This window comes from Volvox carteri, assembly GCF_000143455.1.
Source record: "Volvox carteri f. nagariensis unplaced genomic scaffold VOLCAscaffold_30, whole genome shotgun sequence".
In the NCBI taxonomy this organism is placed as follows: domain Eukaryota; kingdom Viridiplantae; phylum Chlorophyta; class Chlorophyceae; order Chlamydomonadales; family Volvocaceae; genus Volvox; species Volvox carteri.
The window spans coordinates 1,142,201-1,155,072 of NW_003307573.1; the positions used below are offsets into that span (position 1 = coordinate 1,142,201).

The 12,872-nt window shown below is 54.4% G+C and overlaps 2 protein-coding genes across 2 annotated transcripts; one reads left to right on the forward strand and one right to left on the reverse strand.

Annotated features, from left to right (window-relative positions):
* Positions 1-2,814: 2,814 nt before the first annotated feature.
* On the reverse strand, positions 2,815-5,750 carry VOLCADRAFT_93271 (uncharacterized protein; the record flags this gene model as incomplete). The annotated part of the gene is made up of 6 exons (XM_002952556.1): positions 2,815-2,869; positions 3,405-3,590; positions 3,982-4,095; positions 4,613-4,796; positions 5,396-5,560; positions 5,717-5,750. The coding sequence occupies 6 exons, from the start codon at positions 5,748-5,750 to the stop codon at positions 2,815-2,817; spliced, it is 738 nt and encodes a 245-aa protein (XP_002952602.1).
* Positions 5,751-7,993: 2,243 nt separating this feature from the next.
* VOLCADRAFT_75428 (uncharacterized protein) lies at positions 7,994-12,351 on the forward strand. The gene is made up of 10 exons (XM_002952484.1): positions 7,994-8,278; positions 8,348-8,381; positions 8,454-8,517; positions 8,618-8,660; positions 8,990-9,161; positions 9,620-9,917; positions 10,186-10,327; positions 10,707-11,045; positions 11,348-11,513; positions 11,936-12,351. Exons 1-10 carry the CDS (start codon positions 8,078-8,080, stop codon positions 11,968-11,970), a joined length of 1,494 nt encoding a protein of 497 aa, XP_002952530.1. The 5' UTR covers positions 7,994-8,077; the 3' UTR covers positions 11,971-12,351.
* The last annotated feature ends 521 nt before the right edge of the window (positions 12,352-12,872 follow it).

Sequence of the window (12,872 nt, forward strand, 5' to 3'; positions counted from 1 at the left end):
TGCTGGCGGCGGAACAGCGGTGACAGGCGTGGGATCCTGTCCTACGTGAGGCACTGGGGCAGCGACAGGGTTAACAGGAACCACCGGGGCAGCGATAGGGACTGTCCGCGCGGGACCACCCTCAGCGACTAAATCCGGCGGACCCCATCAATTTCGCCTAACCCCATCCGCTACGTTCCAGGAAGGGGGAACTACACTTAACGCTCCCTGCTGACCATCCCCGAGGACAGGTAAAGGCGCGTTTCCGGAGTTGGCAGGCAACATGGCGAGGCGACCCAACCCGAAAAGCGAAGTAAAAAGAGGTAGCAAAGGTAACCCTACCGAAAAGTAAGACTTCCTCAGCACAGCGATGGACTGCCTCGATTGCTTGCAATGCACCACGGAGGAGGTACACAAGTTCGCGCAAGCGAGGGATCGCAGCAGAGGTAGGAATAGCAGAACCCGCTACAACGAGAGGGCCTGCAAATCTAAAAACAGTTAGAGGATGGAAAACTAGGATTACTTCAACAAAAGTTAGGGCGAATCTACCAACCCGCGGATGCGGCGGCAGCCATCACCGCATTGCCGAGGTCAGCAGCAAAAGTCGCCAAGGGACCGAAATCTTCCGAATCGGCCGACGTAGTCTCTTCACAAGGAAAGTTCATACTAGTGCCAATTGAAAGAAAATGTGCGGAAGCGGAAATGAGACTGGTCCGTAAGGAACCCGTCTCGATACCAGATTTGTTGCAGAGTCCAGACGACACAACCACATAATGGGGGCATCGAAAGATACCGATTGAGACAAGTGTCTTGAATAAATAGTCATCAGTGACTCCACTTGGGCCTCGCGCCGATAAGAATCCCCAGTACGACTGGGCGGCGCCGTATCCAGAAGCCATAGTTCGCAGGAACTACTCTCGCTCGGTCAGACGAAACTGGGACGCAGGTCCCAGCTTTACGTAAGTAAAACCCCCGCCCATACGCAGGTATGGACTTCCGCAGCGGTGCGGCATTAAGGTGGCGGACGACTAACAGTAGTCGCTATAGCCGCCTGCAGCTAACAGTAGCCGCAACGCGCCCATATGCAGATATGGACTTCCGCAGCAGTGCGGCACTTGAATGGCGGACGACTAACAGTAGTCGTTTTATCCGCCGGCGCCCATGGACTTCCGCAGCAGTGCGGCATTAAGGTGGCGGACGACTATCAGTAGTCGCTTTAGCCGCCGCAGCTAACAGTAGCCGCAATTAAACTAATATCAGTATTAGTTAATACCTGTAATCACCGACCGCGGAATTGACGGGTGTTAGTTAGTAATATTGGAGTTTGGTAAATCGGAGTGGACGAGATAACCACCGACAGTTAGGTTTCGGCGCCCAAACCGTTGCAGAAAACCTTTACAGGATACAACAGGGAGGTGGAACGAAGAGTGATCTAGCCCGCATGTAACACCCGGATCATGTCATCCAGGACCATTTCTTAATCACACAGCGTACTGCTGCCAGCAGGTCCCATGCTTCTCCTCTGCGCCTTCACGACATTGACCATCCGAAACTCAGCACCGGACACGAAAACCTGGTGGGAATGGTATGTACGGTGTACGGCTTCCCAGTGCATGCGGTGTATACTTCACAATGCACAGCGAGCACAAGGTTTACGGACTGTACCTCCCCCATTTTCCTGATGTTGCCACATCAATCAGTATCCTCCTTGTACATGCCAAAGGCTCGCACATATTTTCTTGTAGCCTTGCACCATGTCGCAAGTAGCCCCGAATCGTAAGTCTTTGTTGTAGCATGCTTGCATGCCACAACGTACAACAGCTCTAAAGCTCTTGGATAATCCTGTTGGCATCCTTGCACAGCTGCCGTCGCTTCCATGCACCCACCTGCCGTGCATCCAACAAAATTCTGGAGCTTTTCCCCGAAGCAACTGTCCAGCCACATGCATTCATGGCGAGCCTCGTTAGGGCGGGTATAGCACAGTTAGTTTGGTACAGCACAGTTGGTTAGGTACAGCAAAGTTGGTTAGGTACAGCACAGTTAGTTAGGTCGATTGAGCAGGTGGCGGTGACACCCCTCGCTGCAGAACTACGCTTCAGAAATTCCTGCTCTGTATGGCCAGGCGACTGCGTCCTCATGCTAGGCAGAGCAATAGGTCCAACTCTTGATGCAGATCCCGCCCAGCTTTGTATACTACACCACAAGTTGTATGCGTGAGAATACATGCATGATTGCAAACCAGTCAGAACACGCAGGCATGGAAATGAACCATATGAGACGGATAGCTAGCTACGACTACTTGTAATTAGGTCGTACTGTAGTAGCTGGTACGGAGTACGGCACCTTGAACAACTACATACATGCGGTAAGCGCTTCACCAGCATCTCGAGAGGCCTTTTCAGAAGCCAGCTACTACATGTATGTATCTAATTTGCATCTAGCTTTAATTGTGGCAGCCGGGTGGCAGCTGGCTACTGAGATACATACATATATAGGGTTTGGCACTACTGGTAATGCGCGACCTTTGCCCCCGGGAGATCCCAGGATCGATACCCGCTAGGGGCAAAATTCCTTCCGATGGTGGAAGGAATTGCGCCCCTAGCTGATGGACGGTGGTGACCTGGGATAAAGTTAACCTGCGAGCCGACCAGGAACGGAGTTGGGCCGCTGTCGACCCGGCAGATTCCGTTGGATGCTGGTGGTGGGTGCGGAACTTGAGCGATCCACTGAGAAGTTGACTAGGGTGACTAGATGAGGGTGCCCCGAAATACCGGGGAGGGCAGGGTTTCGCAGGGTAGCTGCCACGGGCGAAGATACACCCCCCTGTTTCACACATCATACATAGCCTGACTTCTGCTCCCGGAGTCCGGGTCCAAATCCGCCTGCCGACCTCTCGGTGCGTGAGGGGTGTTGAGTTGGGAGGTGACCCCCCATCTTGTGGACGGTGTAGGATGTGATTATATCAACTTACGAGCTGACCAGGAACTAAGTTGAGGCGCCGTTGATCCGCTAGATTTGGTTGGATGCTGGTGGTGAGTTGCTGAACCCAACGAATACATCCTAAAATCGGATGGGGTGAATGGCTTAGGGTGCCCCTCTAGCAGGGGAAAGCAGGGCATGCCTCTGGAAAGGGGGCGCCCTGGTGAAGCTACACCACCCTGTAACAACATCATACATAGCGGTGATGATTGGCCTCCTGACACCGAAAATGCTCCCATGTACGCCTGTAGGCATGATGAGCGCTTGGCCAGAAATCCCATGGCACACCCTTGCGGACATGAACGCCTGCTGACCGCCAGCACTGCAGCTCGGATTTTGAGGTCTTCGATGCCAAACTGTAAAACACAGCACAGCAAAACACTGTGCATGTGGCAATGCGCATTACGTTGGATTCTGCTAGGGGGCCCCATCTAATTAGTTCTCACCCCCAGCAGCGGACGCCGCCTCCGGGCTGCAAGACCACACACGTGTGTCCGGCGCCTGCGGTGATAGCTACCGGAATCCGGACCACAGGCCCGAAGTCCACGGGCCGCAGCCGTGCGCCCATCTGGCCGGCCACCATGCCCCGAGGGATACGGTCACCCAAGCCCAGCTGACCGTGCCGGTTGTGGCTGTGAAAAGGGAAACAAACTGAGTAATGAAGATAAGGGTAATGGGGCACGGGGCATGGATGCGTTTGGGTGCTCGGTGCATGCACTGGAGGGCAGGATGTGCGGAGTTTGAGCTATTGGGGCCCAGTGACCTGGTGCAGGGACCTTCCCCGTTAACGATAAAGCTGTGCAGAAAGCCAAGATTACGGTTCCCAGCCAGCCCTTGATAACAAAGAAGGCAGGCGCCCAGTGTCTTTGGGCGCCTAAAACCATGCAAAGCATTTTCTTGCAGGCGTGGTGAACGACGTGCCACTTGGAGATGGACTTCGCAGCAGCAGCGCGGACGTTATAGAGGGTGTGAGTCACTCACCCCCAGCACTTGACACGGCCTCCGGGCTGCAGCAGGGCGCACGTGGCATTCAGCCCCAGGCCCAGGTCCACGAAGGGCAGTGCGGCACCCATGTCAGTGGGCCGCAGTCCCCGGGTGCGGTTGTCACCAAGACCCAGCTGCCCGGCGGTGTTGGTCCTGTTGAGGAAATGAGGTGAGGTGCCGGCAGACGGACGTGTAAGCCCTCGCGATCTTGGAGCGGTGGGTTACTGGTAACATGTTGTGTGTGCGGATGAATGGGTCGTGGCCATCGCAGTAGGTCACCACCCGTATCTTGTCCTCGCATGTATATACATACGCCTGCGGCCCCTACCCGTGTTGCCAGTCTCCCGAAACCGTCCACTGGCGTGTACGTGTGTATGTGTGTGTATGTGAATGTGTGTGTATGTGTGTGTGTATGTGTGTGTGTTACATGGTTTGGGGTGCGTGACCCCATACCTGTAAAACTACCCATACGCGCCGAAGGCCCAAGGGCAATACGTCAACGCCTAAAAGCCACGGAGGAAAGGGAACACCGCACTATCAGACCAAATTAGCGCCCAAAGCGGATAACTGAGTTGCGGTGAGCCCACATATGCTCCAACATCCTCGCCAGACATGCTGGCTCCCATTTCATGGCCTCCAACATGCTCTGTTGATAATCGAACCGCCTTACGTTCCACGCTTCGAGCATAGGAAGGACGAGCTATGAAGTGGGAACCTGAGCGCCTGGCAAGGATGCTGGAACGTACGTGGTCCCACCGCAACTCTATCGTTCCCTTTGGCCGTTAGTATCCTTTTATCACTTGCTTTGTTTGAAGTGCGAGGTAGGATGGTGCCTACAGGATCACACATTCGAGCTGTATGGGGCCGAGCACCACTTGGGTGGTGCTCCCCCAGGCGCCTCCCCTTTTCGGCCCCCCCCCCGCCCCTCCCGCCGGTGGTGGTGGTGGTGGTGGTGGAGGGCTGTGGGATATTCACGGGGAGAATGCATTCCCGTGCGTGTGCGTGTGTGGGAGTGTTTTGTATGGTGAGGAGGGAGGGGGCCGGGTGCCTCAGATTCCTGTACAAAAGAGTTAGCATCGTCTTATCGCCCGATGAAGGTCAAGATGCGGATGGGGATGAGGATGAGGATGAGGATGCAATACGGGGACTGTCCGTAGCTCGCATAGCCTTTGTTTCGATGTATAGTCTCTCTCACCTTTTCCATTGTGTCGAGATACGAAAATGTCCCTCTATACCGTAGTGCTACTTATAGTTCGTGATCGCTTTGTTCGGGGAGGGGTCAAAAAACTTGCTGAAATTTGTACGTGCTCTTTGAATTTCGGGGAAGGCCGGACCAGATTTTGCGGGCATGATACAAAATTTCGGGGCCCCTTCCAAAGTTTCGGGGCTTTTCAAACTGCAGCTTCCAGTCAGTCTCCCTCCACCGGGAACCCTTAGGCTCATGGTCTCTCACCATTTTCGCACTTTGGAAACGCCCTAGCAAATTCTGGATAATTCTGGAAATCCGTTGCTGCACGCATGGCCTCCACCTTGTCCGCTGGTAGCATGCTGAACTTTGCATCCAGCTCCGTGACGTGCTCATTTGTTGAAGAGGACGTCCAACAGGTCGAATGCCAGGCTGCGGCGTGAGCGCAAGCCTCGCCTCGCCGGCTGCCGTAGCATTGACCGCATTGCGCTCGCGCCTAGCAACCTCCTCGTGCTCCATTCGCTCACGCTGGGCCTCAACAACAGCATCATCAAGCCTAACTGGTGCAAATCCAGCTCGGTCGCTCACCGGAGCGTTTGGTGCTAGCGATTTCATCCCGCATTGAAGCAGGGTTGCCTGTCTTGCACGTTTTCGAGCGACGTTCATGTCCTACGTTTATGACTACATTTTTTACATTTAAGAGCTGATTTCCGCCTTGAAATCCTAGTTTTTGCGAAGTTTGATCGACCGGCTTCGGAGCGTACAATATTTCGGGGCTGCGGTCCCTTAGGATACCTTAGAATTTGTACGTGCTACATATTCGTGGCGCACCCCGAATTATTGTAGCACGAACTATAAGTAGCACTACGGTAACGCGCTCGTTGTGCCGGGTTTTTTGTGTGGGGCGCAAGCTTTGGGACCTGATTTTATTGGTGTGAATTCCGAGAGCGCAATGGCAAGCCCTATGGTGCAAGAGCAGCGCGCATATATGTGGTCCGTGGTAGGAGCGAGGTGAGCTCTAGGTGAGCTGTCACAGAGGCAGCTCCAGTTCCAATTCGATTGGGCCTTGTGTTAAGGTTCTAGAACTCAATTGTCAAGAGGCCGGGGACACTGTGCCACCGGGCCTTCATCACCGACCTTGAGCTGGCACTGGGGGGTGTTGCTGAGTGCTGGACGAGCAAGGTCCTAGCTTTCCTTACGAATTGGGAGCTGAGCCCCCAGCCGGTCTGCGAGGTGACGACCTCATAGCGCATTTCGCCACCGTTAGGTTGCCAGTGGGAAGCATACTTAAAGAGTTCGCTAGGCGGCTCGACGCCCGGTGGGAGTGCCCGGATACCCTAGGCGACCCGTGCACCTTCCCAAGTGGAAGTAAGGGCGTCAAGGCATGTCGCTATCTGAACTGGTTGGGGGCGCCCCCACTTAGGGGCACGAGGTAGAAGTGGGTAGCCCACGCTGAAATCGCCATGCCCCAACGTTTGCATCAAATCTTATGCGTTTCCGGTTAGGCTGTTGGGAGTTAGAGATTAACCGACCTAACGGCCATGAGCGCACAGCGCGCACCTGTAGGCTTTACAACTGCGGGGCGGTTGAAGACGAAATGCATGTTTTTGTGGAATGCCCGGCGTACGCAAGTACACGGGCTAAGTACGAACGTGGCCTCGCGTTTCAAGGGTGCAACATGCGCACGATTATGACCGAGGTCCCACCCCTGGCGCTAGCCAGGTTCCTCTCGGAAGTCTGGGAGACCCTGCACGTTGCGCTAAGGCGCTGCGTGCTCAAGCGGACGAGGGAGGACGATGATGGTCCACCACGTAACCGCACTAATACCAATCTACCGTCCATGGGCCCCCCGGCTTTCATGGACATCCTCGCAGTTGTGCGGAACTTGCAACTTGTATTTATGTGTGTGTGTGTGTGTGTGTGTGTGTGTGTGTGTGTATGTATGTGTGTGTGTGTGTGTGTTCTGGAGAGGTTGTGCCGACGAAGGAGCGATAACCTGTACGGTCTTTTGTGGGCGTGCTTGTGAGGCTGTGTACGTACGGTGAATGTGTCGGTGCTGTGGTTGGCAGGAAGGGTATAAGCGGCGCCGTCGAGCTACAAGAATATGGACGCTCATTTCCACACCTAACAGCACGCGTCATTTCAATCTTTGGAGTCAATATATGGGATATCTTTTACGCAACACTTCAAATTAGCAAACGCACGACCTAGCCGTCAAGCCTGTGGAGGAGTGCAGCTCCCCTGTCAGCAGCCGAGGGGCATAGGTTCAACAAGACACGCGACGAATGAAGGTTATCATAGAAATATAGAAATTATTGGAACTTTGTCACGGATTGAAAAAGTAGCGATTGAGATCAGCAAGTTGGAACAACAATTAAGCCCTTCTTCGCCACTTTTCACTTTCTATGCAGAACAGCTCCTGCCCGCTTCGTTTAAACAATTTTTTTTATTGTTTCCTTAACATGTGAGGCGCGCATAGAGTGGGCAAGTTGGTGAGCTCGGAAGTCAACTGGTAGTCAGACTCGTATCATGTGCACGCTTTTAGGTAAGGGGAAACTCCAAGTTTCAGAAATCTGTGTCATGGCGAGGATGCGTCACTACGGCATAGAGTACTGGCAGCGTGGCCCATGTGATGCAAAATTTGAGTCAGACCATTCCCGTTCATAGCACTTTACATATCATTACGTTGGGGAGGAAAATGTTTTAGATTTACTTGTTTTCTGCCTTCCGGTGGATAACGTCGATGTCCGACCAATAGGGGAAAAGCCCTAGAATTCAAATTCTTTTTGGTTGGTTGAAAAAGAAATCACGACATTGCAGCTTAACCAAGTAGATAGATCGTATATTATATTTGTTTTTGTGATACACTCATAATTATATTGCGTTGCGTCTCAAAGCAAGACTCTGTATATAAGCTTGATATCCGATTGCCAGCACTAGCGAAGAATCATGAGCGATCCGCTTCAGGAATGTATTGATGCTATAAAGCCACTGTTTGGTGATGATGCAGACAAAGCTGCCGTGTTGTGTGGGCAGTTTGCGCCTATCACAGTCGGCGACCAGCTGAACGATGCCGTCGTTGGCCTGAACACCTTGTACCTTACATCATGCGGTGCACTGGTGTTTGTCATGCACGCTGGCTTTGCCATGGTAAGCGCCATGTTTGCCTCGTGGAGGAAGGATTGTGGTCCATGTGCTGACTTTCCCTAATGCCCACAGCTTTGCGCAGGAGCGATTCGATCGAAGAATACAAGTAAGGTTTATGTGTTGCTGTATTCTTGCTGGTACGCCATGTGACCGCATGGTATGGGCCCCCTCCTGTCAGTGAACATCCTCTTGCAGACTGTTATGGACGCAGCTGTTTCAGCGATTGCCTTTTACATTCTTGGGTACGTGTAGAGTGACCTGGTGCACCTCCAGTCCGGAGTTAGTCCGGTCAATTGTCGTGTCTGTATCATTTAAGAGTCTACCTCTCCGTTTCCTCAACAGATACGGTTTCGCTTACGGCATTGGCGACAAGCCTAACGGATTTGTAAGTGTTGGCTGAAACAGCAACTGTAGACGTTAGTGTTCATGTTACTCGTTTTGAACCTTCTTGATGTAACGCACATCCCGCAGTTCCCCTTTGGGAACTCGCCGTTCGTGCCATCAACACGAGCATTGCATTTTCCATTTATAGCATCGATGATATTGCGTTGCTTCAACAGATTGGTCTGCTAGCGGACCCTGAGGCCCGTGGCCGACCTCAGCTCGCGCCCACATGAAACCCTAGCTTGCATCCTATCCCCCAACCATGTGATGCCCCAACCCACCCCGGCACTTCTCGATCCGCATCGCTCTCTCATTGCTCTCCTCCGTCAGATCGGCGATGCGCTGTTTGGTCTGGCTCGTTGGGCTCCAAAAAACGTCGCTCTCAACCCAGCAGCCGGCGATGGCTGGCAGAACTGGTTCTTCCAATGGGCCTTCGCTGCGACCGCCACAACCATTCCCGCCGGTGCGGTGGCGGAACGTCTCAACTTTAATGCTTACCTCAGTAAGTGTATACCTGTAGGGTTATGTTCATCCCTATGTAACGTATATATATAATATACTGTAATAACACATCTACGTGCACGAACGCTGCTGTTGGGCAGGTCAGCAAGAGCACATACACATACATTTCACGCTCGCGTTCACCTTTCGATCTTCTTAATTGCTCTGTATTGCTCAGGCCCGGCATGTTCGGGGGATATCCATCCGGCAAAGGCAAATGAGTACATGATGTTTCCTACTCCTTGTACTGCATGTCCCGTGTATGCATATGTACGTAAATGTATATTATGTATTTAGCTGGTGCTGTGTCGACCCTAAACCTGTTGACAGTTACAGTCCCCGCGGCCCGCAGGTTCCACTTTAAACTATTACTTACGTGGCCAACCCCTTAATACAATGCCTCCCCGTGCACCTGAACCCCAAAAACCTTACCCCACCCCCGTTGCCTTCGCCTCGCAGTTTACTCGTTCTTCATTTCCGCGTTCGTCTACCCGGTGGTGGTGCACTGGGTGTGGGCCTCCGAGGGCTGGCTGGGCATGGCTCGCTACATCGGCTACTCGCACCTGTTCCGGTCTGGCATGATTGACTTCGCCGGCAGCGGTGTGGTGCACATGACGGGCGGTCTGGCTGGCCTTGCGGGCTGCATCATGGTGGGGCCCCGCATGGGCCGCTTCGACAGCAACGGCAACCCCGTCGAGATGCCCGGTCACTCGGCTACTCTGGTGGTGCTGGGCACGGTGCTGCTGTGGTTCGGATGGTGAGGAGGGGGAGGAGTGGATAGCTTGGCGCGTCCAGGTCTTGGAGTGTGATGGAGTAAGGAGGTTAGGGTTTAGATGGGGTGGTCAAATGGAGGCGCGTTGTTGTTTGTATTGATTGTTTGTTTGTATGTCTATCAGCTCAGTATGGGGCGGTTACATCCTGGATACTGGTATCGTGTGGTATTGGACTGTCATCCTACAGTTTGTATTGGTCAGTAACCTGGCTCATTCCCAACCTGACCTTACTTGACCCGACTATCCGTTCAGGTACGGCTTCAACCCCGGCTCCCAGCTGCTGATCAACACGGCTGTGAGCGCCTCCGTTGTGGGCCGCGCCGCCGTCACCACCACCTTGGCCGGAGCTGCCGGCTGCCTGTCCTGCCTGCTGACCGCCTTCTTCCGCCACAAGGTACACACGGACAACCCTCAAGAGGCGCGAGCGTGTGTGTGCGTGTGTATGTATGTGGGGGTCCACATGCAGTCTTGCGGAGTGCGTCCTGGCACCCACATGCCACGTCTCGCGCCATCTCCGGTCACCTCAGCAGGAAACCCCCTGCCTTTATTCTACCGCTGCCGCCCGTACTGCGCTGCCCCCTGTGCACTGCCATGATGACCCCTTCCTCCCCGGCTTGGAGCTCCCTCCCCTTCCTCTACAGCTGAGCTTGTTGACGTAGCAGACCCGGATCAGCTGGACCTCCATGTCACCTTAGGGAGTGGACATCCTAACGCCCAACGTAACACCACATTCCTCATCCCCCTCCCCCTTCTCCCCCCTTGCGGGGCCCCAGGCCTGGGACCTGCTGGCCGGCTGCAACGGCGCCCTGGTGGGATTCGTGTCCATCACCGCCAGCGCCAACGTGGTGGAGCCCTGGGCCGCCCTCATCTGCGGCCTCATGGGCGGCTGGGTCTTTGACTTCGTGTGCTGGGTGTTCCTGAAGCTGCGCATCGATGACCCGCTCAGCGCCGCGCCCATGCATGCCTTTTGCGGCGCCTGGGGCGTCTTCTTCGCGGGCCTCCTTGCCAAGCGCCAGTACGTGTGCGACTCGTACGGCAGGGACTGCGACAACACGTACTACATCCCCAACGGTCTGCTGTACGGCGGTGACGGTCGTCTGCTGGCCTCCCAGGTAACAGGGGCAGAAGGAGCATTGCACATGATAGGTTGGGGTACGACATCGACACTTTGCATTGTCTTTTTTGTTGCGTGTTTGGCCCACCTGGCGTCCGTTCCTTTAAACTGGGAAGCTCCTGACGGGCCCCACCCCCTGGTTGCGCCCTGATCTGTCCTGTCCTAGCCGGCCTTAACGTGGGAAAGAGGCATAGGTATAGTTCCCGTGTCTGTTCCCAACCCGAACCTAACCTCGCAACCACCCTACAAGTTGCACCGTTATAACCGCCCTACTTCCCGCTTCTTCGCTTCGTCCCCCAGGTCATTGGCATCATCTGCATATTTGCTTGGGTGTTCGGTCTCATGAGCATCCTGTTCGCCGTGATGAAGGTCCTCAAGATCTTGCGCATCTCAGCCGAGGAGGAGCAGGCGGGTCTGGACGTGTCGAAGCACGGTGGCTCGGCCTACAACTACGACCACGGACTAGGTGCGTGATGCTGCTGCCTCCGGGGGATCGGGGGCGGGGTGGGGGGCTGAGGCGCTGGTGGCGGCGGCGGTGGTAGATATGCATGAGTGATATAGCAACACTATTTTGGTCGGGATCAGTGCTGAAAAGCACTGCTGTAGTATTCGTTTGCGGGTCAGGGCAGCACTTAACGAACAGGATGATGCGGCCCTCCGCTGCAGTTACTAATTGGGGTGCTACCCCATGGCTTGCTGATGCCATCATTATTTAACTATCAAGCGTGGTATGCTATTATAGATCTGACGCCATATACCCCGAATAGGGACCAGACAGGGCTCTTCTGGAGCCTTATCTGTTGAGGGCCCTGGGAACCTAACTTACATTCCCCCCACCCCGGGTGGGGAAACCCGCTCCGCTTTCGTGTCCTCACCCGCCACCTGCAGGTAAGCCGGAGAAGGCCCAGGCCATGGGTCTGTAAGCACCGCCACCACCGCCACCTGCAGTGCTCTTCTCCGTCCCCTTGTGGTGCCCCATCATCAAGATCTTCCTGAGCAGTCTTTTATTACGTTGTCAACACGCATGTATGTATGGTTGCTTTGTGACCGGTCCTGTTTTCGGAAGGTCGCGAGCGTTGGTTCTTCCAGTCTTTATCCTCCTAGCTAAGCTGAGGGTATCTTAACAGCCCTGTGTAACCCTCAGCTGGTCTACAAAGTACCGTAGATGTATTTATCGCCTCCATTTGGTGTAACTTCCCGCGCGGCATACAACATAGCACAGCAATATTTTGTGCCCCGAGTAGAGAGGGGCCACGGGAGGGAGTGTGGAAGGGGCCGTCTCGATGGGGTGCTGGGTGTAGGGTGTACGTCTTCAGTGGGCATCGGCTTATACGTCTTCTGCAGCGGTGTTCTCGCGCATGTGCTCTGGCAGCAGCAGCAGCTGGGGGCGTCTTCCTCTTTGCCTGGAGCTGTCGGCTGCATGAGGCACATGGGAATCGCTGGCTGGCTACTCGAATTTTGGAAGCAGTTACCTCCGCGCTGGCATGTGTGGTTGTGAGCTGCATTCGTTCGCTGCTTGTGGCTGCCCGGTCCTTTACACTATTGATGTCGCGTTAGCTAAGCGGAGTTACATGAACGTGAAATATCTCGGGGCGGTGGTCCTTCCCTTCGCCGTGCTGACTGGGCGGAGCGACTATGTCGCGAGCCCCTAACGCCCTTATGGCCCGACGTTACATGATGATGAAAATTTGAGGTGATGATTGCTGATATAGAGACCGCTGCATGTTTTCATGGCGGTGCGCGAAGAATTGTGAGGCCCGGACCGGTGTGAGATGATGCGACATATGGGCTGAGGATTGTGATTGCGGGCTCTCGCCTTTTTCTA

Bases quoted from the DNA above. Each gene is read 5' to 3' on its own strand.
- VOLCADRAFT_75428 (XM_002952484.1), top strand. From the start codon at position 8,078: ATGAGCGATCCGCTTCAGGAATGTATTGATGCTATAAAGCCACTGTTT. The intron at 8,279-8,347 runs GTAAGCGCCATG...TAATGCCCACAG, and splicing joins TGCACGCTGGCTTTGCCATG to CTTTGCGCAGGAGCGATTCG. The intron at 11,514-11,935 runs GTGCGTGATGCT...CGCCACCTGCAG, and splicing joins CAACTACGACCACGGACTAG to GTAAGCCGGAGAAGGCCCAG.